This window comes from Podarcis bocagei (assembly GCF_964188305.1).
Source record: "Podarcis bocagei genome assembly, chromosome: 11".
In the NCBI taxonomy this organism is placed as follows: domain Eukaryota; kingdom Metazoa; phylum Chordata; class Lepidosauria; order Squamata; family Lacertidae; genus Podarcis; species Podarcis bocagei.
Window position 1 is genome coordinate 47,865,866 of NC_138136.1, and position 25,202 is coordinate 47,891,067.

The 25,202-nt window shown below is 44.5% G+C and overlaps 2 protein-coding genes across 3 annotated transcripts in view; one reads left to right on the forward strand and one right to left on the reverse strand.

Annotated features, from left to right (window-relative positions):
- WDR70 (WD repeat domain 70) overlaps positions 1 to 22,702 on the reverse strand; it is a 117,030-nt gene extending 94,328 nt beyond the window's left edge. Inside the window, exons 1-6 of the mRNA XM_081212908.1 lie at positions 22,579 to 22,702; positions 21,670 to 21,732; positions 19,843 to 19,926; positions 18,038 to 18,146; positions 15,938 to 16,115; positions 1,990 to 2,049 (exon numbers count right to left, since the gene is read on the reverse strand). Coding sequence (XP_081069034.1) covers positions 1,990 to 2,049; positions 15,938 to 16,115; positions 18,038 to 18,146; positions 19,843 to 19,926; positions 21,670 to 21,732; positions 22,579 to 22,603 — 519 coding nt within the window. The 5' untranslated portion in view covers positions 22,604 to 22,702. The remainder of the gene's footprint in view (positions 1 to 1,989; positions 2,050 to 15,937; positions 16,116 to 18,037; positions 18,147 to 19,842; positions 19,927 to 21,669; positions 21,733 to 22,578) is intronic.
- Positions 22,703 to 23,697: 995 nt separating this feature from the next.
- NUP155 (nucleoporin 155) overlaps positions 23,698 to 25,202 on the forward strand; it is a 36,564-nt gene continuing 35,059 nt past the window's right edge. The window contains exon 1 of one of the 2 annotated variants that reach the window (XM_081212653.1): positions 23,698 to 23,939. In XM_081212653.1, the coding sequence (XP_081068779.1) occupies positions 23,801 to 23,939 (139 nt within the window). In that variant the 5' untranslated portion in view covers positions 23,698 to 23,800. The remainder of the gene's footprint in view (positions 23,940 to 25,202) is intronic. The other variant, XM_081212652.1, reaches the window with a different exon arrangement.

A 25,202-nucleotide genomic window follows, 5' to 3' on the forward strand; every position in this document is an offset into this window, starting at 1 on the left:
AATCGCTTCTCCCCGTTGCCGCCCCTTGGTTCAAAAGGGGTCCGGGGAGAGAGGGGCTGGCAACGGGGAGAAGCGATCTTCTCCCCACCGCCCCTTGCTTCAAAAGAGGTCTGGGGACAGCGGGGAAGACGCGCTGCGCTTCCCCGCTATCCCCGGAGCTTGCGGGGCAAGCTTCGTTTTGCGAGGCAAGCCCATAGGGAAATGCGTCTTGCGAAGCAGCTATGAAAACGAAAAACTCCTTCGTCTAGCGAGTTTTTCGTCTTCCGAGGCGTTCGTCTTGCGGGGTACCACTTTATATGAAAGCTTGCATCAATTGCACATTTTAGAAAATGTCCTGCATGATTCATTATCTCCTCCCATGTGTGCACTCATGTATGTCTGAAATGGGGGGGTTTATTCATATTTTTGATAAGTTTCAATCCTGCATGATGGAGGAATTAAAGCTTCACTGGGGCCCTCTGAAGATCTCCGCAAAGCACCCCATAAATGCAGAAGATGGGATTGTACTCAGTTGCCCTTAACGTACTGCAGAGTATTGAACACAATACAAAAAATTCTGGTCTGAGTTATCCTGTTATTTTCATTTGCTAAAAGAATGTGGCAGCTTTAATATTACAATACTCCTTAGGCCAGCACCATCCTGCCTCTTCCTTTTGTGACACAAAATGGCTTGCAAATTAGACGTTTCCAAATGGAGTGCACTATATACTGAGCGCCACAGATGACAAAACCACATTAGACAATCACTGCGTATACAGCTGAAGCAGCTGTAAACTGTAAGTACAGAAAACATGACACTTATAGTATCTCAGTTGATTATGTAACACTTTCCACTGCTCACCTACATGTCAAAACTGTCAGGAGAAAATTTATCCCTGCAGTTTCAGTGGGAAAACCACTCCTGTTACAGGCAAGGCAACTGGAAAATTAATTAGGTTTCTGGAAAGGATCTTCAACGTGGGAAATCTTTTCTGATATTTCTCAGCTGCACAGGAACACAGTCATCAACAGCTTAAATTCATTAGTTTGAAGAGATACAGATGGGAGTCTCAGCAAATGGACCTTACACGAGAGTCGGAGAGTCGGATGAAGGAAACAGTGGTCCTTAAAACTTGCCCCTGGGTAGCAAATCATGGAGCAGGGTGTGTGGGGAGGTTAGCAGCCAATGGCTCAGCAAACTTGGTTTGACTACCAAGCACAGTGTGAACTATTCACAAAAAGTATCCATCTATCTTCAGTTAACATCCCATCTTTTTTTCACCCATCATGGAACCAGGCCAATGTAGATGTGGTCTCCAGGAAGTCACATCACCCATCCAGGCCTGACCAGATCCCAAGTTGTAGAGTTCCCATGGGACGTGGGTGGTGCTGTGGTCTAAACCACTGAGCCTCTTGGGCTTGCTGATCAGAAGGTTGGCGGTTCAAATCCCCGTGATGTGGTGAGCTCCCACTGCTCTGTCCCAGCTCCTGCCAACCTAGCAATTCAAAAGCATGCCAGTGCGAGTAGATAAATAGGTACCACTGTGGAGGGAAGGTAAACAGCATTTCCATGAGCTCTGCCTTCCGTCATAATGTTCCACTGCGCCAGAAGCAGTTTAATCATGACCCAGAAAGCTGTTGGTGGACAAACGTCGGCTCCCTCAGCCTGAAAGCGAGATGAGTGCCACACCCCATAGTTGCCTTTGACTGGACTTAACCATCCAGGGGTCCTTTACCTTTACCTATAGAGTTCCCTCTCCAACAGAGGTTTGTCTCGCTTCTTCACTATACAGCTTTCAGCGAGTACAAAAGACACACCTCTTTACTCCCGAGAAGTGTGGTTTCAGGGCCCACCCTATTCCTGTGACTGTAACCTAATTTTCAATTGTTCTAACCTGCTCTGGGACCTCCTGATGAAGGGAGGGGAAATTAATTAATTAATTAATACAATAATATTAATTATGTCAGCTGGTCAACATGGATGGACAACATAGATGCCAAGACACTTACTGTTTTTGTCCCATGATGCAGTGTAATTTCATGTGAGTCAGGAATCTTCTTGACAGGATCCTAAGGAGGATAATACCGTTAAGAAAAATATTTATGTATACACATAAAAGGTCTTCTGCACAATAAAGAACAAAACACATTACAGAACTTTGGGGGGGGGGAATACGAATTCTCATGGAATACCAAAGTGTACACCTATACACATCTATTCAAAAGTAAGATCCAATGAGCTCAATTGGCTTACTCCCAGGTAAGTAGGAATTGGCTTGCAGCCTCAGCTACATTTCCAATGCCTTTCAAAGGCACGATTGCCTTTCCCAGCTTCATAAATGATGAGTGCAGATTTAGGTGGATCTTTTATTTCAGGATTGTCGCAATTACCTGTGATCAACATAAGTGTTTGTGCACATGTGTGTGAGAGAGAGATAAGAAAAGAAGTTTGGTTGTCTGGAGAGGTCACTTCCTGGTTCGCATGGAGAAGTTGTTTTCAGTGGAGCTCAGCAACAGAAGCGAGGCAGCACCGGGGTGTTGAAATGTTGACACCCTATCCATTTTGCGCCCAGGGCAACTGACCCTGTGGCCCCCTCACACACTTCACCACTGCTTCAGTCAGGAGTCCATTGCTAGTGAAATACAGCCCTTTCTCATATCTGTCCCTTATAAAAGCTCTACTTTCCACTTCCTTTACTAACAGCCCAATCCATCCAAACTGAACAAACAGCTCACTAGCACCTAACTGAAAAAGAACCCCTATTCACTCCCCACCAATCCAGACTGAGAAGCTCTTCCAGCCAAACACCTTTAGACATCTTCTGATTGGTGCTTTTTATCCAAACAGAACCTAAGCTTTCTCAATTCTCTCTTCCAGTCTTACAATCAATTACAACAAACCATGTCCACAACAAAAACAACATTTAACCAGCAAATTGGACTTTACCGTAGAATCAGCTCAAGTTTTTTGCCTTCAAAAATGTGAGAGCCCGCCTCCAGCCTGAAAGCAGCGCAGACCACTTCGTTCACCCGCATGCATACGCGCAGTATACTAATGTGAAGTTGTATGGCTGTGGTTGCTTGCCAACTGATGGCTACCAATAAGAATCTTCAAAAAGTACAGTGCCAGAGGAAACTCAGATCAGCCTTCCCCAACGTGATGCCCTCCAGATATCTTGGACTATAACATCCCTAGCCAGCGTGATCATGACTGGAATTGATGGGAGTTGTAATCTGAAACATCTGCAAGGCACCATAATGGGGAAGGCAGGCCCAGGTGAACCCGGGGGGAAGTAAGAGGCAGGAAATAAGAACACACAAGGATTTGAAAAGACGACAGGGCAAGAACGGTGGGTTATAAAACTTTATATAAATAAGTACAGAAAGCAAACATGACAGAAGAATGAGCTCTAAACAGGTGCCCTTGACTAGCTTGCCAATAGCTCCATACACTTGTATAAGGCACTGTGAGGAGGCTGGAGCCAAAGGGAGCAAAGAAGCTCAAGTAATAGACCTTTTAAGCTGTGCCAAGGAGCAAATCCCATCATACAGATATCAAGCGACATCTGCAACTGCCACCTGCACGTCATAAAAAAAAACCCCAAACATGCAAATTTATCCCTGGAATTCCAAGAGCAAGTTGCCTGAAGTACATTCTGGAGAGAGAGCACAGTCCAAGGGATTCCGGAGTTTTAAACAAAACTGTTCAATCAAAACAAAAATTAAGATAACAACCTCCCAGGACATGGCTTGGCAAAGCATCTCTTAATAACAGCCAAATATTTATGAAGAATCAGTGTGACCCGTTCCCTTTTAGTACCTCCAAAGTTCCTAAATTATAGAATATACTATAAATATCTCCATGCCCACCCAAAAAATGCCTATATATGAACAGAATTTCAGCTGCAAGTTGAGATGTATCCAAAAGGAGAATATATCATGATCCCAAGGAAAACATTTAGGTAGTATATTTTAACGAGTGATGACTTCTGTGACAGAAGGTACTCTATTCCAGTGAGTGTTGCCATTAGCCTGACTAACTGTGGTAAGAACCTCTATTGAGGTCACTTATAATTTCACATGATCCTTCTATTTCCATTGTCCACATGAGGAGGCACAAGGAAGCACCAAGGTTTGCAGAAGTTGTTAAAAAAACCAAAAAACCCTCACTGAAAAATCAAACCCTGGAAATAGGGACCCCAAGGAGGACTGAGTATGCTTAGTGGCCACAGAATGCTGGTGGACTGTGGGCAGGGAACAAAACACAGTATCATAGGTTGCAAGTTGGTAGAAAAGATGAGCATCTCCGTGGCCTTGGCCTTTAACATCGAGCAACTGAGTTATTAAAAGAAGGGTTAGATCAGCCACTCTTGTCCAATGCTTCTGGTGGAATTCCAACAGAGGGCACATTGAGACACACTGACTATATTAGCCAAACCAACTAATACAGTGGCAGAAATCACAACCAGAAGCCACAACCAGGTCACATCTCACTGATCATACACCTCACATGCCAGATATAGAGAGAAATGTATAAAATGAAGGACTGGGGGGTTTACAAATATCTATCACATTTTAGTGGTCTGGTTCAGACATAGCAATCTACCTTAGTTGACTGTTACAGCGTCAGTACGAGCCCTGGGCTGGCACATAAGACTACTGAAGCTACTGTTCCTGAAAAAGGGACGTGGGTGGCACTGTGGTCTAAACCACTGAGCCTCTTGGGCTTGCTGATCAGAAGGTTGGCGGTTTGAATCCCCGCAACGGGGTGAGCTCCCGTTGCTCTGCCCCAGCTCCTGCCAACCTAGCAGTATGGAAGCACACCAGTGTGAGTAGATAAATGGGTACAGCTGTGGCAGGAAGGTAAACAGCGTTCCGTGCTCTCTGGTTTCTGTCATGGTGTTCCGTTGTGCCAGAAGCGGTTTAGTCATGTTGGCCACATGACCCGGAAAGCTGTCTGTGGACAAACGCCGGCTCCCTGGGCCTGAAAGCGAGATGAGCACCACAACCCCATAGTCGCCTTTGAGTGGACTTAACTGTCCAGGGGTCCTTTACCTTTACCTTTTTACTGTTCTGGAATAGTAACAAACCATGGTTTGCTGTTGTGCTTTAACTGATGAAATATATCTGAGGAAATGTATCAATGAATTCCAGGCTCAGTGAAGAATATCCAGAGGTAGAAAACTCTTAACATATGGCTGCCCAGTCATTGCTTAATAACCTTCTACAGTGGTGCCTCGCAAGACGAAAAGAATCTGTTCTGTGAGTCTCTTCGTCTAGCGGTTTTTCGTCTTGCGAAGCAAGCCCATTGACGGATTAGCGCTATTAGCGGCTTATCGGCTTAGCGGATAAGCAGCTTAGAGGCTTAGAAAAAGAGGGGGAAAGGGGAAAAAACCCGCAGGAACTCGCAAGACATTTTCGTCTTGCGAAGCAAGCCCATAGGAGATTCATTTTGTGAAGCACCTCCAAAACGGAAAACTCTTTCGTCTAGCGAGTTTTCCGTCTTGCGAGGCATTCGTCTTGCGGGGCACCACTGTATAAAGCGATCTTACTGTTACCAATGCTCTACTAATGTTAACCTATAATCTACCATCCTGAAACCTGATATCCTGGAATGTTTTATTTTATTTATTAAATTTGTATACCACTGTTCATTTGAACTATGGTTGGGGCTACCTCTCATTTTCCAAGTTTGGACACACCCTCAAATCATGGTTTGCCGCAATCCAGGAACAGATACTTTCAATCTCTTATTCCCATGAAGACGAATAGGATCGCATAAGCCAGAGGATCACACCAACTTGTTCGTGTAACAAACTGAACATACATTATTGCTATGTGCGAACAAGCCCAAGAAAGTGTCTGCTTCCAGTCACCAACAGAAAATGATCCAACCCCACATGCAACATACTTATAATTTTCCTAATATGATGTTGATTGGGGATGAATAGCAGCACCCATCTGTCAAATTTGGCCCAAAAGCCTAGATTCTAATAAGGATCTGGCCTCTGGAGTCAAAAAGGCTCTGACGCAGAGGCAAGGTTTGAACATACCAGCAATCGTAACCAGACTGTTTTTGTTTGCCATTCTGAATTCTGTACCACCTAATTTCTTGCTAACCCCATTAACTTATATTAAATTATGTTTCGGGGTGGACATCAAAAATAAAATCTAATTTAAAATGCTTTCAGTATGTACTATGGTACTGCAGTGATCAATGCTTTATATAATTCCAAGGCTAATAACCATTCTTCTCCGCTTTATCAGACACAGCTGATGCATGATCACAAATAGAACTTCCTGCTAAAACTGATCAAAGCCTGGAAAACAAAACAATTAAGCTGTGTTTAGGCACAGGAGCAAGGGAAGGAGCAAACTGCTGAGGCATTAATATGAATTCCTAGAGCTAGGAGAGTATAAGCCGCAAGCCAATAGCGATAGACAGCTATTAACTAAACCAGGTATCCTCAAACTCAGCCCTCCAGATGTTTTAGGACTACAACTCCCATCATCCCTAGCTAACAGGACCAGTGGTCAGGGGAATTGTAGTCCCAAAACATCTGGAGGGCTGAGTTTGGGGATGCCGGAACTAAACCAAAAGGTAGGAAGGAAGATGTGGTTAAAGACCAAGCTGAAATTATTGATTTGGGGCCACTGCTGCTCCTGATTCTCTCCTATATGCTAAACAAGAAACAGACCAAAGGTTATCTGTAAGCTATTTCCGCAAATTAAAAGGGGGCGATTCACACACTTTTATCAGATAGAAGTAAGTTAGCCTGAATGGCAATGGACTAATTCTCACAAACAGAGGGTAACAGTAATGGAAGGAAGGGGAAAATACATGCGCCCAAGGGCTTTTGGTGTCTTGTTTTGCTCCGGGCAATCTATGAGCTGTAATCAGAGTTTGTTCTTGGTTTACCACTGGTGGTTTGTCGGAGGAGACAAACCAAAAGCCTGGGTTCAGACACAACCCTAAGCCAAACTATGCCTTAGCCTCGGGTAGTATAGCAACAGCAGCAGGACTGGGGAAGGAGCATAGCATTCTTTGCTCTGGGAATCCACACATTCACTTGTTCATGCAAAACCATGGTTTAGCGTGGCACTACATGCATACAGGTTCAGTATTGTAAAATTCTGCTCAATGGTTTATCTGGGACACCTTTAAAAAACCCCCCAAAAAACTCAAAAGGTTTCTAATTAATCTACCCAATTACGCATTCCAGCCCTGACAGAAACTAGCGGCAGAAATACATTTCAGTTCATCAAGTAAGATATCAGAGCTAAGTGGAAAGATTTCAATGGCAAATTCACAAAACCTCTCTCAGGTATTTTTAAACCCTTGGAAAAATGCCTGACATACTGCAGGAAGGAAGGAAGGAAGGGCAATTTCATGTGGAGCATGCACAGCTGGTTCCAATCCTATTACTATTTTGATTAGTAATTCTCCCATGCCACCCATAAATTGCCTTCAAAACATTAATATTTAACCCACATTACGAACAGCCGTATAACAGCACATTTCTATGTAATGGGATATGACAAAATAAATGGCTAGATGACCAGCATTGTCTGTATAGAAGGGAAATATTGTTATAGCCCAAGCTTCACACAAAAAAACTCTTTAAGGCTGCAATCCTCTCGTACAGGGATGGGAAACCATTCCCTTCTGGCTAATCTACTGGGTGTGGGGACCTGCAAAAGTGGAGAAGGCAACACATTTCAACATTACCTTTGTACAGTAAGCTAGCTTCCACACATAATAATAATGATAATAACAACAACAATAAATTTTATTTATATCCCGCCCTCCCCGGCCAAGGCCGGGCTCAAGGAGGTTAACACCAAATATATAATACATTAAAAACACAAAATCAAACAATTGATTAAAACACAGCTCAAAATCACAGTAAAATCAAAATTAAATTAAGTGGCCAACCCACAAATCACAGCCATGAAGGTAGGAATATTAAATATTTGCCAGGCCCAGTCACCCATGCTGGTCCCATATGGGCCGATAGAAAGCACATAGCCCTCTCCATCCTGCACCCAAGAAGCAAGCAGAATTATCAGAGTTCAAGGACACATTCCAGCCATGCAAAAACACTCAAGGATGAAAAGCAGGACTAGAAGGGAAACGGTGTGGTCCGGGAAAAGTGCAGAGGGCCAGACAGAGATGCCTATGACCCTCAGGCCTGAGGTTCCAGATTCTCATTTATTTCCATCAGTGATGTTACAGGGGTTGACACCAAATGATTTCTGCCCATTTGCATTATGGAAATCCATAATTTCATTTTATAAATTTCATTTGCCCTGTGGAATTTGCAGTTTCTCTTAAACATTTTTAAACAACAGGTATCTCTCCGAGTGGAGCAAAATTAATTGAGAATAACTGCTGTTCAAATATTGCTATATTTTAATCTGTAGGTAAGTAATTAGTTTAGCAGATCGAAAGCAGGTCAAAGTGCTAGTAGATAAATAAGTATCGCTCTGGTGGGACGGTAAACAGCGTTTCTGTGCGCTGCTCTGGTTTCGCCAGAAGCGGCTTAGTCATGCTGGCCACATGACCCAGAAGCTGTACGCCGGCTCCCTCAGCCAGTAAAGCGAGATGAGCGCCGCAACCCCAGAGTTGTTTGCGACTGGACTTAACTGTCAGGGGTCCTTTACCTTTTTAAGTAATTAGTTATATTAGTTATGCCATAAACATAATTATTCTGTTATTTCTGTTATTTATTTATTCCTCCAATACCCCACTTTTCCCATATCCGGATAGCCTACTTTACATTTATAGCACTTAAGAGTGTTTAAAGCACCAATGGGGAACTTGTGATTTTCCAGACGTTGTTCAACTCCAACTCTAATCAGCATGGTCAATGGTCAGTGATGACAGCAACTGTAGTCCAACATCTGGAGGACCACAAGTTTCCCATCCCTGCTCTAAAACTACTCAGAAACATCATCTCAGCGATCCTGACAACAGCCTTGTAAAGTTAGGTAACCATTATCCTCATGTTGCACATGGGAGAGGGAGAAGAGTTTAGTACTTTGCTTAACTAATTAACAAATAGGGTGATATTTGAATCAGAAACTTCCTGGTTCGGTTCAGTTTTGTGAAGCCCAATCCTGTGCACTCAGAAATATGTCCCTCTATATTCAATGTACCGTATTTTTCGCCCTATAAGACGCACTTTTCCCCCTCCAAAAATGAAGGGGAAATGTGGGTGCGTCCTATGGGGCGAATGCAGGCTTTCACTGAAGCCTGGAGAGCGAGAGGGGTCGGTGCGCACCGACCCCTCTCGCTCTCCAGGCTTCAGGAGAGCCCCAGCGCCAGCCCCACAAGGTCGGGGGACAGAGGGAGGCGGAACGCCGCCATCCCGCTGTCTCCCGAAGTGGTTTGGAGGCTGACGGCGGGGAGAAGAGCGCTTCTCCCCGCTGCCTGCCCCACCACTCCGGGGACAGCAGGGAGACGCAGCGCGTCTCCAGGCTGTCCCCAGACCTGATCTCAAGGCGGGGGGCGGGGAGAAGAGCGCTTCTCCCCGCTGCCTGCCCCACCACTCCGGGGACAGCAGGGAGACGCACTGCGTCTCCCTGCTGTCCCCGGACCTGATCTCAATGCGGGGGGGGGCGGGGAGAAGAGCGCTTCTCCCCGCTGCCTGCCCCACCACTCCAGGGACAGCAGGGAGACGCAGCGCGTCTCCCTGCTGTCCCCTGACCTGATCTGAAGGTGGGAGACAGGGAGAAGAGCGCTTCTCCCCACTGCCTGCCCCACAAGCGCCTGGGGGGGAAATAAAATTTTTTTTCTTTATTTCCCCCCCCCAAAAAAAACTTGATGCGTCCTATGGGCCGGTGCGTCCTATGGGGCGAAAAATACGGTAGCTCAGTCTCAATTATGTGAGCGGCGGCTTAACCACTATGCTACATACAGGTGAAACTTGGAAAATTAGAATATTGTGGAAAAGTTCATTTATTTCAGTAATTCAACTTAAAAGGCGAAACTAATATAGGAGATAGACTCATGACATGCAAAGCGAGATATGTCAAACTTTTATTTGTTATAAATGTGATGAGCATGGTGTACAGCTGATGAAAACCCCAAATTAACAATCTCAGAAAATTAGAATATTAAATGAAATCAGCAAAACAAGGATTGCAAATAGACCAATACTGGACATCTGAGAAGTAGAAGTAGAAGCATGTGTGGAATGAATAGAAGCATTCCACGATATTCTAATTTTCTGAGTTTCACCTGTAAGTTCACATTGTTTGTTAAGAATCTGATATTGGAGCCAAGGCTGGAGGTCCTGTCCCACTCCAGCTGCTGTTGGATCCAAGCCTCCAACAGTCTCAGCCAGCATGGACAATGGTCCACCAACATTTGGATAGCCGCAGGTTCCCTACTCCTGCCCTGTACTGAATCATACAATAATAGCCTTAAAGCAGCCCATTCCTACCTTTCTGTCTCACTTATTCATGCACACACAAACACAGACTCTTCTGCCAGAACTTCTATACAGCATCAGTGTTAGAAACTGAGATATGAAAGCTAGGAGCTAAATGGCACCTTAAACCTAGGTTATGGGTGCAACAATGGAATGTCTATGCGTGCTTTTCTTATAACAAGAATACAAAACTGAAAATGAACGAACTACAGCTAAAATATTATGCTCATTTTTCACATGGTCTAGTCCCTTCCCTGCTCGCTCCCCCCCCCCTGCAATATTCTTAAGAGGGTCTCTTCTCCAGTCTTCAGAGAGGAGCTGGAAGTGGGGAGGCAGAAAAAGGTCCTCCTTTCCTTCCACTCTGTTGTTTTAATCTGAAATCTTAGGCACAGTACTGCACCCAGAGCTCAGAAATGGCTCGCACTAATAAAATTCTCTATTGCATAGTATGTCTAGAACAATGGGAGTTTCAAACACTGTACAGCATGGCCTATCCTACTCGTTATGGAGTAAAATCATTTCTAGGTTATCCAAGTGCGGTATTTCAAGCCCAGTGCTTGTACCGTAAGCCATCTCTTTTTCACAAAGACCAGGTCAAGTGATACTGGTGTTTTATTCTGAGCTCCTCATCTCTGCAAATGCCACTTCAATGAGAACGATGACACAGGTTCAGTTTGATCATTGTGGACTGTATTACCAAGCACCATTACAACTCCAGCTTGCCAGAGCTGTGAATGTTTGGATATGGGCTTGGTTCTTTCGATGAAAGATAAGGGGTAGCAGATGCAGGATTAACAAATGTATTTATATTCCATGCACACTGATCTTTAGTTTTAACACTACATACCAGCCCTTAGTCTGGGGCCCACACTGCTCACTGGTGTACCAATCATTCCCTTCCATCACTACCACACCCCACCAGTGATGCCCTCCTCCTACGGTACATAACAAGCATCTCATGCAAGCGTTATTTTGGCAAATTATCATAGCTGAATATGACCCTCTCTGGAACCCCCATTAACTCAGGGTCCCACTTCTGCATTTACAGGGTTGTTACCTTTCAGAGGCTGCAAGTTGTTTGCACCCCTGGTGGACTTGATCCACATTAGCTGAGAATCAGGGTCAAATGCAAACTTCCTGCTATTACATTCAAGTAGGTTGCCATGTTGGTCTGACACAGTCAAACTAAATAAATAAAATGTCCAGCAGCACCTTAGAGACCAACTAAATTTGTTCTGGGTATAAGCTTGGTATCTGAAGAAATGTGCATGCACACGAAAGCTTATACCCAGGACAAACTTAGTTGGTCTCTAAGGTGCTACTGGACAATTTTTTAAATTTATTCCTGCTACTAAGTCCTTTGATTCCTTTAGTTATGGGAAGGCATGGACCAAGCTTAGTATGATCCAGTCCTTTCTTGTATATGTGACAAGCTTGAAAGGGATGGGAATTTGGAATTCAGACTTGAGTAGAATGGCAGGACTGTTTTCAGACCCTAATGAGGCGACATGGTGGAGGAGGAACAGAACAAAACATGTGTGTGGAGATTGCCCTAGACTGTGTTATTCAAGAATCCCAGTTCTAGTTGCCTCACCTCCCAAAGGATGTTGTGGAGCTGGAAAAGGTTCAGAAACGGACAAGCAGAATGATCAAGGGGCTGGAGCAACTCCCTCTATGTGGAACATACGAATTTAGGGGGGAAAAGTAAGGAGGGATATAATGATAGAAGTGTGTAAGATTGTGCATGGAATGAACAAAGTGAATAGTGTTAATTTTTTCTCCTGCTCTCATTTTACTACAATTCAGATATCCAAGTAAGCTGAATGTTGAAATATTCAGGGCAGACAAAAGTTAACATAGCTAAAACTCTGGAACTTGCTCCTACAAGTGATGGCCACCAACTTGGATTGCTTAAAAAATATACGGATTGGATAGATTCATGGAATATAATTCTATCAAGAGTTACCATCCATGATGGCCATGTTTTTCATCAACAGCTGGATGAGGTATGCCTCTGAGTACCAGTTGTTTGGGAGCACAAGTGGGGAGACTGCTATGGCACCTGCATGGGTATCTGGTTGGTCACTGTGGGAACAGGATGCTGGACTAGATGGACCTTTGGCCTGATCCAGCAGGGCCTTTCTTCCGCTGAAATGATAAAGTGCTTGAACGTCACTTGGAGAAGAGAAGGAATAGGGACTGCTAGATGGCTAAGCATCTGCCCTTGAGCCCCACAGCATCAGGCTGAAGGTAGCTTCTAGTCTACCCTCCTTGAACATCTTCTACAGTCTAGGAAGAGCTGCTTTCCTTCCTAGGCTTCTCCTTGGTTTTGTACCCTCTCTGAGGTACAACCCGGAGTACTACCAAACAATCTTCCTGTTATGTCCTGTTCACCACCATCACTTTCCTGTTCAGTGAAAATCTTAGTGTTCCACTCAAGTAAGTCCTACTTCCAAATCTCTCCACATTCCCAGAGTAACATGTTTTCAATCAATAAATGATTGCAGGTTTATTCAACTTCAAAGCCACAGCAAACAGCAAATGCCACCCTGGACAAACGCCAGCTTTGTCCTCAATGCTTCTTTCAATCTCTCAGAAGCATCTTAAATGAAATGCATATGTAAAAAATCACACCTAGGATACACATTCCACCACATTGTGCATTTTTGTGCAAGTCAGCTATGTGGGTACTTAAAATAACACTTCGAGTTAAATAATTCTGCATGCATTACAGCTTTAAAACTAATAATAATGAACGAAGTGAAACTGATATAGTTCTTAATAGTAGTTGTTTAGAGCTGTAGAACCAACCCTAGCACCCAGCCCCAATGCTACAAGCGACTTATTGCAAACTAGCCTACTGAATGAGGAGCAAAACTCATTTGCGTGCCAGCCTTACAATAAGAAAGTGCCTTTTTTCTGAACAACAGAAAACAGGAATTGATCTGATTATTGTAGGGTCAAAACGGCACAGCTGATTGTAAACAGACGTAGAATTCCTTTTCCACTAAACTCCCGACAAAAATCATATAGATGAGACAACTGCAATGACAACATGGGTCGATCTGAATCTGTTTTGGAGATGGAAAGAAAAATGTTGAATGACAAACCATTCAACCTTGTTCTCATGGAGATTAATGTTGATGATATTCTGCAATAATAGTAATAATAAATCTTTCAACTGAATCTAGGGAAGAATAAAACCTGCATAAGATCTTTCTTCTTTGCCAATCTACTAATTTAAAATCTCCCTGCCTTATTATACTTGATGTGTTTGTCAGTCTCTCTTTCTATGTTTTATGCCATGGTTTTAGATAGACAGATAGAAAGCCACCTACACTTCTAACATGGAAATACAGACATCTTTTTTTTTAAAAAAAGAACAAAAAATAAATAAGTGAGCATCCTTGCATCTTGAGCCAAAAGACCTGCTGCTCTTTACCCACATAGCCAGCCTGTCCCACTAACCCCTGCCCACATCACTACCAAATGACAGCCACAGCCTTCATCTTTCGTACCAATTACGGCACATTTCCCATATTTGAGCACGGCAAAACTGAAAACACTCCATGCAAAGGTTATGAAACTAATTTGTTAGCCTAAAGCAAAAATGAAGAAAATAGTTTAGTGACTCTTACTGTTTAGTTTAGTGACTGTTTAGTGCTTTTTTGTCTAGAGGGATGCAGGGGTACGCATACCCCTAAACATTTTGCGAATCTAAGTTTGGCCTCATTGAGGGGCAGTATTTCAATATGAATAGGAAAATGAGAGTATCCCTAAACATTTTTTAAAAAAGAAAAAAGCACTGGTTACAGGGATAAAAATCTTTTTTAAGTGTTATCAGTGACTTTAAAAAGAAAAGAAAAACAAAATAACTAAAAACCGTGGCTTTCAAGCCATTTAGTTCCTTTTTCATGCAAAAGGAACAGCAATTAAACCATGTTGCATCTAACACTGACATAAGTTTTGCATCAGATTATGCACAACTACTTTCAAGTATTAAAAATACAGTAAATGAATGGCTATCCCTTTAAGGCTTCATTGCATTCAAACATTTTTTTCCCCTGTAATACCTACACAGTAAAACAACATACCATCAATAAATCTTCACAAATGGTATTTCCAAAAATGTAGCAAAAATGTTAAATAGCACTAACATTCAAAATTGTCACTCAGAATACCCGTCGGGGGTTAAATTGAAAGGTTTACATATGATTCAATCAAGTAACAGCCTCATAAAAGTGATGTTTAAAAAATGAATCTTAACTTTATGACTGCTGTGTTCCTTTGGGGAAAGCAATTTGGTATGATTTGTGAAAGGAAGTTGAACATGTTACTTTTCACTTATAAGGTTTTTGTATTCCTTTTTTTAAAAGGTGCACATATTACTTTATACAGCTGTGAATGATGACTGCAGACATTTACCCATATCTTAAAGAGCGCTCAAAAATTCTGTTCATGTGAGAATGTTCAATGAATTACAATCCAGGAGAGGGAGAAATAAAGGAAAAGGAAATCAGTTGAATCCACCTATAAACAATATATGTGTGTTAAAATATTTGAGAACAGCTGCAAAACTAACAAATTCTTTTACGTTTAATGTCCCTTCAACTGAGGATCAAACTGTATTAAAATAATGCTCAACAAGCGGAAACCTGCTTTTCCAAAGATAAGAAGCAAAACTTCCTTTCTTTCAAATGTGATCACCTAACAGTGAGTAGCTAGTATAAATCTACCTAACATGTAAAACCATTGGTCTTCAAAGAAGCAAACACTTCTTGAATTATTTCTTGAAGCAAGCATAACAATACTATGGATGTCCTAAAGAAACATCCATATGAACCACTACATGGAAATAAAAGGGAACAAATTAAGAGTCCAAAACAAGAACCACGAACAATTAACAGTTTGAGAAACTTTGCAATATGAAACTGTGGTGAACTCCTACATCCCAAAATAGATCAACAGCACCACCTAGAGGAGGGAGGGGGACCTGTGGCTTGCCATATGTTCCTGAACTACAACTCCCATCAACCCTGACCACTGATCATGCTGGCAGGAGCTGACTCCCAACAGTCTCAATTTCCATAAGTTTAGTAAGAAGGACTTGCCGATCAGAAGGTCGGTGGTTCGAATCCCCACAATGGGGTGAGCTCTCGTTGCTCGGTCCCTGCTCCTGCCAACCTAGCAGTTCAAAAGCACGTCAAAGTGCAAGTAGATAAATAGGTACCGCTCCGGCGGGAAGGTAAACAACGTTTCCATGCACTGCTCTGGTTCGCCAGAAGCGGCTTAGTCATGCTGGCCACATGACCCGGAAGCTGTACGCCGGCTCCCTCGGCCAATAAAGCGATATGAGCACCGCAACCCCAGAGTCGGTCACGACTGGACCTAATGGTCAGGGGTTCCTTTACCTTTACAATTCCCAGGTGATTATCTCCTTTGCAAATCAGATGCAAAGTGCAAGCAATCAACACGAAAACGGAAGACGACACAGCAGAAACGGCGAGAAAATAAAAACTGACCTCATCTTCTTCCAGAATGTTGTCCTCGTCATCCTCCTCATCACTGCCCTTATATCCAGGAGGCAGCGGAGGGCCAATGAGTTCATCATCGGAATCTTCCACTGACCCTTGGGGTGGCAAAGGGGGGCCAATTGGTTCTTCATCTGAGCTGTCGTCACTTTCACTACCAGATGAATCCCTAGGCAAACAAAAATATGAGATGTATAGTGGCAGGGGTCTTTTTCATGGCACCTGCCTCTGTGGGCTCATTGCTGAAGTCCCCAGCCTACCCTTTTCTCCCCGACAAATTTTTCTACAAGTTGCCACAGACTGGTGAACAGAGGACACCGTATCTGGCAGCCAGTGCAGGGTGGGCGAGAAAGATAGGAATGTAGGAAACTGCCCTTTATGGAATCAGAGCATTTGTCTATGAAGCTCAGTATTGTCTATACCAATATTCTTCAACTTTGGGTCCCCAGATGTTGTTAGATATCCTGTATGAAACCCTGGAGAGCCACTGCCGTTTGTGTAGACTAGTGTTCTTTAACCTTAAGTGGCTAGCTAACCTTAAGATCATGGGTAGGCAAACTAAGGCCCAGGGGCCGGATCCAGCCCAATCGCCTTCTAAATCCGGCCTGCAGGCGGTCCGGGAATCAACATGTTTTTACATGAGTAGAATGTGTCCTTTTATTTAAAATGCATCTCTGGGTGATTTGTGGGGCTTGCCTGGTGTTTTTACATGAGTAGAATTTGTGCTTTTATTTAAAATGCATCTCTAAGTTATTTGTGGGGCATAGGAATTCATTCATTATTTTTTTTCAAAATACAGTCCGGCCCCCCACAAGGTCTGAGGGACAGTGGACCAGCCCCCTGCTGAAAAAGTTTGCTGACCCCTGCTTAAGATGGCTGAGGATGGTGGGAACTGCAGTCCAACATCATGTGAGCACTGAAAGTTGAAGAACACTGGTCAACACTAACTAGCAGGGCCTCTCCTGGGTTTCAGGCAGGAAATGTTTCTCAGCCCTACCTGGAGATGCTGGGGATTGAACATGGGACCTTCTGCATGCAAAACAGGTGCTCTACCACTGAGCTATGACCCTTCTCGCAAGATGTGTGATCATCTCCTTCTGCCTCGGTGGCAGCAGCCCCCTGGCCTCAATCCTGCGAGTAGCAAAGTACAGTCATACCTCGGGTTGAAGTCGCTTCAGGTTGAGCGTTTTCAGGTTATGCTCCGCGGTGACCCGGAAGTAACGGAACGCGTTACTTCCGGGTTTTGCCACTCACGCATGTGCAGACGCTCAAAATGACGTCACACGCATTCGATTCAGGATGCGAAGGGGCTCCGGAACGGATCCCGTTTGCATCCAGAGGTACCACTGTATAAACCAAAATGGCTGCAAATGTGGGAAAAGAGCTTCCGAGTCCTAGCTTTCCAACCAGCACCTTTTCAGCAAGAAGGAGAATGGTGCCAGCATGTGGTACTCTTAGCAATACCCTATCTGAGAAATGCAGTTGTCAGACAGGCATATACAGTGGTACCTCAGGTTACATACGCTTCAGGTTACAGACTCCGCTAACCCAGAAATATTAACTCAGGTTAAGAACTTTGCTTCAGGATGAGAACAGAAATCGGGCTCCGGTGGCGTGGCAGCAGCAGGAGGCCCCATTAGCTAAAGTGGTGGTTCAGGTTAAGAACAGACCTCTGGAACAAATTAAGTACTTAACCCGAGGTACCACTGTATCGGGTGAGGTGGTCCCTTCGATAACCTGGATTCAAGTTGCTCATGGCTTTAAATGCTAAAGCAAAGCTTTGACCATGCATAGGTTTGCACCACTGACAATCACACTTATTGGAGTTTATTTCCTAGTAAGTGCGCATAAAGACTACAGCCTTTTTCTATCACTGCTGGCAACAGCTATTGCTGCTTGCCCAGAGAATGTCCAGGCATAAGAAACACTGGAAAATCAAATCAAACTGTTCTTGAAAAGTGTGTCAGCTAACTCCAAACAGTGGTTGTTAAGTAATATGGCTTACAACGTGGTGCCATCTTGCATGAAAAGTGTCTCTCATTCTTCCAGAAAAAAGATAAAGAGCCAAATGTTTCTATTATATCTACTTACTTAGAAGATGTTTTCACTACTGGGAGTAAGGATGCGGTTGAAGAATCAATACCTTCACACCGGCTTTCAAGTTCTTTTTCTTTCTCAGCTGCTTTTTTCTCACGCTCTTCTGAATAAATAAAGCACAAAGGAGAAATTTGGTGCCAGCTCCGAAGCCTTCATTTGGGTTTTAAGATGTCTGGAATGATGATAATTCAAATCATTTAAAAAAAACAAAAAACAAACCCAACCTATACCACTGAAGATCAAGCAGTCATAGACTAACATGTCCTAGTTTTCCTGGTATCTGCTGATATAAGGCAGTGATGGCACACCTTTGGCCCTCCAGATATTGCTGGACATCATCCCTGGTCATTGGCCATGGTGGGTATGGCTTAAAGGAGATTTTTAACAACATTGGAGGGGCACAGGTTGCCCACCCCTGCCCGTAAAGGTAAGCTTCACAGGAAAAGAAAACAGAGCATTTCAAGTTTCTGGGCAAGATCCAACATCATAACAGATGTCATAGGACCTCCCATTCCTCCCCTCCCCTTCCCCCGAAGTCATCTGTCCATTCCCTCATCCATTTCATAGGGGGCTCATGAACTGCTGCGGGGGGAAGGAAAGGAAATTCAATTTATACAAGGGAGATGTACAAGTGGTATGCCATAGTTTGGTATCTCTCTCCTATCTTTTGCAGAGAGATTTTCTACTTAGAAAGCCTATGAATTAAATCAGCTACCATTCATTTTCAGAACCAGGCTACAGTAAAACCAGCCTCTCCAGAGAACTGAGAGGCTTTAAGTTTGCCTGGAAAATCAAGAATGTCAAGTTATTTAGTCTATTCCTTAACGGGGGAACTTGCCAAAGATTTTGCACCTTTTAGGATGTTTTCATTTCAGCTCCTTTCTGGTAGCTAGAGCCAGGGCAGACTGAGGAAATGGTTACTACCCCCCTTTTAAAAAATACACTCTTCTGTTAAGCATGTGGTTTAAGAGATGCGTCCAACTGCCCATTATTTTACATAAAACAGCCACAGAAAGTGTGGAGGGGAGCTCAATCTGGAACTTAACCCTTTTCTCACTACATTGTTTTCCCACTGGAAAAAAAATCACATTCTGAAGCCCTGAGACTACTGTCTGTAAAAGGAGGGGAGTAAGCAGCTGTGAGCATGGGCTTGATGTACTTTTATGCTGGGCTCACAAAAATGAGTGCAATTGAGATACTCTGGCCTCTGCCAACAGCTAAAAGAACATGGCTGCTAGATCTTTTCCCAAAGATTTCTACTGCCAGCTGGTGCAGCTGGAGGCAGAGGAGGAAAGTTCCAGGACCCAGGAACCAAAGTCCCTCTACCTCCCAGGCACTGCCCCGAAGAAACTACCTCCCATTCTTTTTAACTTTGCAGCACCTCTTTAAGAAGCAGGCACTTAGCACAAAGCTGCCTATAAAAAGTATTACTTTACAGGCGCCTTTTTGGAGCATTTATTTGTGGCGAGGTGTGGATTGCTTTGGTCTGTGCTGCTGTTGTTTTTTAAGCTATTTTAAAATGATTTTAATGTTGTCTTTTAATGTTGTAAGCTGCCCTGAGACGTTAAGGTGAATGGTGGGCAATGAATAAATAAATAATGTTTACCGTGCAATTTTTACTCATTCAATGTTTACCATGCCATTTTTATTCAGTCACCCTCCAAACCATTTTAAATTTCCTTACGTTGTGAGCTATTAACAAAGCTATTAACATTTAAGGAAAACTGCCAGAAGGCACTCTGAGCTATAAATCAAATGAAGAACAAATCAAACCCTTGATATGAAATAGTCTCTCTCACCCAGGATCTTCCTACTTCTTTCCACAGCAGTTCTTCGAGTTTGTTCAAACATTGCATTGAAGTCAAATGTTCGAGCTTTCTTTCCTAAGTGATGAGGGAAAAAATAAGAAAGTGATTTCCTAAGAGTTTAGCTTACATGAAAGAGGGGGGGAGTATTCCTGAGAAATTTATAAAAATACAAATGAAAGCATGAAGATCAGTGAGAACTGAATGCCTTGACACGATAAAACATTTGTATGCAACAACTTACTCTTAAGTACGCAAGAGTCCTATTGGACAAGACCAAAGTGCCATGTAGTCTAACATCTTGTTTCCAACCAGATGCCTCCCAGAAGTCTACAAGCTGTGTATAGAGGGCATTATAAGCTGTGTATAAGCTTACTACACTTTTGCAATAGTATTTTAATGATCAAACATATTGGGTGGAATTGAACCTAGCGATAAGTGAAGTGTATGTGCCTGGAACAAGGCCTGCTCATGCAACAGGCCATTTCCCCACTTCTCACCCCTCCATATGCCTCCTAAACCTGTTCTGGGGTTCCGATATGCCTGGAAACATCCATAAAGTAAAATGTCCCCAACGCACCTTAACTGAGCAGCTCCCACCATTGTCTCCAACATGGCACTTAGATTAGAGAAAATGTACATGCGCACACTGTATATACAACTCTCAGTTTTATTTGTTGTGGCCACGCATATAAGAGGAACAGTCAGAGGAAGCAGAAGAACATTCTGGGAAGAAGGACCAGGAGGAACAGTTTGTCTTGTCTCCATCAGCAAGAAACCTTGTGGTACTAAAAAGTAGCCATTATGACATTTGCCAGGACTAGGCATCAGCTGTGTGTGTGTGTGTGTGTGTGTGTGTGTGTGTATAATTGGCCAACACCTGCTCCAGCACAAACTGAGAGGTGGAACACTCTACTTTGGAATAAGCTTTAGAAACATTCTGTAGTTCAGTACAACTACAGGTCATAAAATCGTAGAATTGTAGGGTCCAGCCTCCTGCAATGCAGAAATCATCTCTAAAGGATCCCTGACAGATGGCCATCCAACCTCTGTTTAAAATCCTCCAACAAAGTGGAGTCCACCACCTTTGAGAGACATACTCTCACATCAAGATAAGGCCAAGTGTTCAATTGTTGACACTGTGCAGCGTTTCACAGGCAATTCAGCAATGTTCCTGGACTTCTCTGAAGCTCAGCACAAGGTCAAGGACAAGATGTTGACCACGGCAAAAGTGAGGTGGTGATGGTACACAGCTGGTGACATCTGCACATCTGAAATCTTGCAGCACCCTCCATGTGCCTTGTGCAGAATTGCAACCTCAGCATTGTAGACCCATATGGATGTGGGAGAAATGTAGGAAACTGCCTTATACCAAGGTTCTCCTACCTCAGTATTTCCCTTGCTAACAGGCAGTGGCTCTCCAGGGAATACTCCTAAACGTGACTGCACTCTCCTGACCTGACTGCATTTTCATACTGTAAAGCACCCTGTGATCCACGTACGAAGGGAGGTGCAGTATATAAATCAGTGGTTCCCAACCTTTTTTTGGCCATGCTCCACCTAAGCATCTCTAAAATCCTGATGCCCTCCGTGACATATAATTCTTATTATTCAAAAAGTGAACTATTCACGTGGAGGAAGCCGAAAGGGTCATTAACTGTTAATAACTCATTCTCGAACTGCCCCCCCTTAAAAATCAAATTGCCACCTTGTGGGGCATGTGCCCCACGTTGGGAATCACGGATATAAATGATGATAACTAGACTGAACCTGGGACCCTCTGCATGCAAAGCTCTGTCTCAAGGAAAGCCTCTCACTCACCAAAGCCTGAAAAGCCCATCGTAGCTGCCAGCTCTGGGTCGGGTCCTGCCACCGGCTCGGCATCTGCGAAGAAAGAATAATAATAATATAATAATAATTTATTATATATCCCCGCCCATCTGACTGGGTTTCCCCAGCCACTCTAGGTGGCTTCCAACAGAACACTAAAATACAATAACCTATTAAACATTAAAAGTTTCCCTTCAGTTGTCTTCTAAAAGTTTGGTAGTTATTTTTCTCTTTGACATCTGATGGGAGGGTGTTCCACAGGGCTGGTGCCACTACTGAGAAGGCCCTCTGCCTGGTTTCCTGTAACTTGGCTTCTCGCAGTGAGGGAACCGCCAGAAGGCCCTCGGCGCTGGACCTCAGTTTCCGGGCAGAATGATGGAGGTGGAGACGCTCCTTTAGGTATACTGGACCGAAGCCGTTTAGGGCTTTAAAGGTCAGCATCAACACTTTGAATTGTGCTCGGAAACGTACTGGTAGCCAGTGTAGGTCTTTCAAGACCGGTGTTATATGGTCTCGGCGGGCACTCCCAGTCACCAGTCTAGCTGCCGCATTCTGGATTAGTTGTAGTTTCTACAACTTGAAAGGTAGCCCCACATAGAGTGCATTGAGGTAGTCCAAGCGAGAGATAACCAGAGCATGCACCACTCTGGGGAGACAGTCTGTGGGCAGGTAGGGTATCAGCCCGCGTACCAGATGGAGCTGGTAAACAGCTGCCCTGGACACAGAATTGACCTGCACCTCCATGGACAGCTGTGAGTCCAGAATGACTCCCAGGTTGCGCACCTGGTCCTTCAGGGGACCAGTTACCCCATTCAGGACCAGAAGAGCGCTCAGTGCTTCCTTCTCCTACCCAAGACCGGCAGATCCTCCAAGGGAAGCCTGGCCGGGCCCGCTACTCACCGTTCTCTGCTCCCACCTGCTCCATCCCGAAAGCGACCCGCACTTCCCTTCTCCAGGAACAACAACACAGGCAAGTTGCCCGACCAGCAGGAAGCGGCTGCTGAGCGAGAGGAAGCCACTTCCGCTCGATGGCTGCCAGAGTGAGACCCCTGGTGGTCGGAGGGAGAAATAACTACTGTATGCCCAAGACTTGCGGGGGTTGATATCGAACTACGTACTGCTTAGTTTCAGTTTCAGGGTTACAATCCTGATATATTTCGTTTGCATATGTTTATTTATTTTCGAGAGTAGTATCTAGACTAACAGAAATGTATTCAGCTGTGCAGGTATTTGTCATTTTGGGGTCTGTAACTCTTACTGCAGAAGGTGGCGAAAGCAATACGTAACGTCGAGAAGCAGAAGAACAAATAAGTATTTACCCCGCACGCAAGACCCCCTTTCCCAAAATAAAAGTATTCTTTTGTTAGCAATCCACCAAACACAAGCTGCAGCCCTATTTGACAGCGCAATTCAGTGAGGCTGACCTAGGATTTACTTGTAAGTGGGCATAGGATCGCGCTTCATGCCTGCAACGATATGATGCGCATTTATTTGGCAGCGAGCTTCGCTGAAATTCAAAAACTAAATAAATCTACATTCGTTTTAGCCTACCCTAGGGCTCAGGTCGTTACATCAAATTTAAAAACCGCAGCATAGACTCGGGGGCGGGGGGAAGAATATCAGAAAGACCACGTCAAGCCCAACACCTGTCGTGTATGCAATCCTATTCAGTAATGCCACACTTTCTCGGCTGGATTTCTGAATGAACACACAGGATATGAATGGGGCTGCAAAAACTAAGTCCCACTGAAATCAGTTATCATTTTCTCCTGAATAAACGAAATCGTTTCCTGGCGTTCATTTTATTCAGAATGCTTAATTCTCTACGGTCGGGTCGCTTTCTCACTAGTGAGAGAGATTCCCCACCGCACCGAAACAACAACAACAAAAAAAACCCCACACCATATCGGAAGCCCGGAAGTATGCGTACGAGAATCACTCTAAACCTTTTCTTCCTATCTCTACGGGTCCAGTCTTCGTGTCTCCCGCGGCCGCGCGGTGGATGCCGGGATTGGGCGCGCGGGCGCGACGCAGCACAGTCCTGGCCTTGCTTCGACTCTGCTGAGGGGGAGAAGGACGCGCGGCTTGGGTTCGACGTCGCCGCCGCCTTCTCCGCCTCGCCATGCCGGTCGCTCTCAGCCCGGCGGCCGCTCCGGCCTTGCAGGAGGCGCTGGAGAATGCGGGGCGCATCATCGACCGGCAGATCCAAGAAGACCGCTGCTACCCGGACCTCTCCGAGCTGCTGGCGGTGCCGGCGCCCAGTAAGCCGCGCGTGAGCGGGCGGGAAAGGCTACGGGGGGGGGTGTCTCTGCCGCCGCCGCCGCCTCCCCCCTTGGCGGGTCTCTCTCTCTCTCTCTCTCTCTCTCTCTCTCTCTCATTCCCCCCCCCCCGAAATTGCAGGGCTGGCGGGAACTGTAGCCCCGGGTTAGGAACTGAGATACAGTACAGGCACAGTGGTACCTCGGTTCTCAAACTTAATCCGTTCCGGAAGTCCGTTCCAAAACCAAAGCGTTCTAAAACCAAGGCACGCGTTCCCATAGAAAGTACAGTCATACCTCGGGTTACAGACACTTCAGGTTGCGTTTTTTCAGGTTAAAGGTAAAGGGACCCCTGACCATTAGGTCCAGTCGTGACATACTCTGGGGTTGCGGCGCTCATCTTGCTTTATTGGCCGAGGGAGCCGGCGTACAGCTTCCGGGTCATGTGGCCAGCATGACTAAGCCGCTTCTGGCGAACCAGGGCAGTGCACGGAAACGCCGTTTACCTTCCCGCCGGAGCAGTACCTATTTATCTACTTGCACTTTGATGTGCTTTCGAACTGCTAGGTTGGCAGGAGCAGGGACCGAGCAACGGGAGCTCGCCCCATCATGGGGATTCGAACCGCCGACCTGATCGGCAAGTCCTAGGCTCTTTTTAAGGTTACGGAAAGTACCAGAACAGGTTACTTCCAGGTTTCGGCGATCATGCATGCACAGAAGTGCTAAATCATGCTTTGCACATGTGCAGAAGTGCCAAATCGCAACCTGCTCGTGCGCAGACACGCCATTGTGGGTTGTGAACGTGCATCCCGCACGGATCACGTTCGCAACCCGAGCGTCCACTGCAATGCAAAATGGATTGATCCGTTCCAGACTTTTAAAAACAACCCCTAAAACAGCAATTTAACATGAATTTTATTATCTTAATGAGACAGTTGATCCATAAAATGAAAGCAATAAACAAGGTAATGCCGTCACACAATCAGTAGATGAACTGGGTTCCACACAGTCACAAAAACAAAACAAAAAGAGCCGCAAAAACGTAGAATAAATAGCAAAAACAGGCAGACCTCAGCATAACACTCAAAACGGAGCACGTTCGGCTTCCGAAAAAGGTTTGCAAACCAGAACACTTACTTCCGGGTTTGCAGTGTTCAGGTTCCAAGTTGTTTGAGTACCAAGGTGTTTGAGAACCAAGGTGTTTGAGAACCAAGGTACCACTGTACCATTATTGTTATTATTATTATTAATACTCTGCCCATCTGC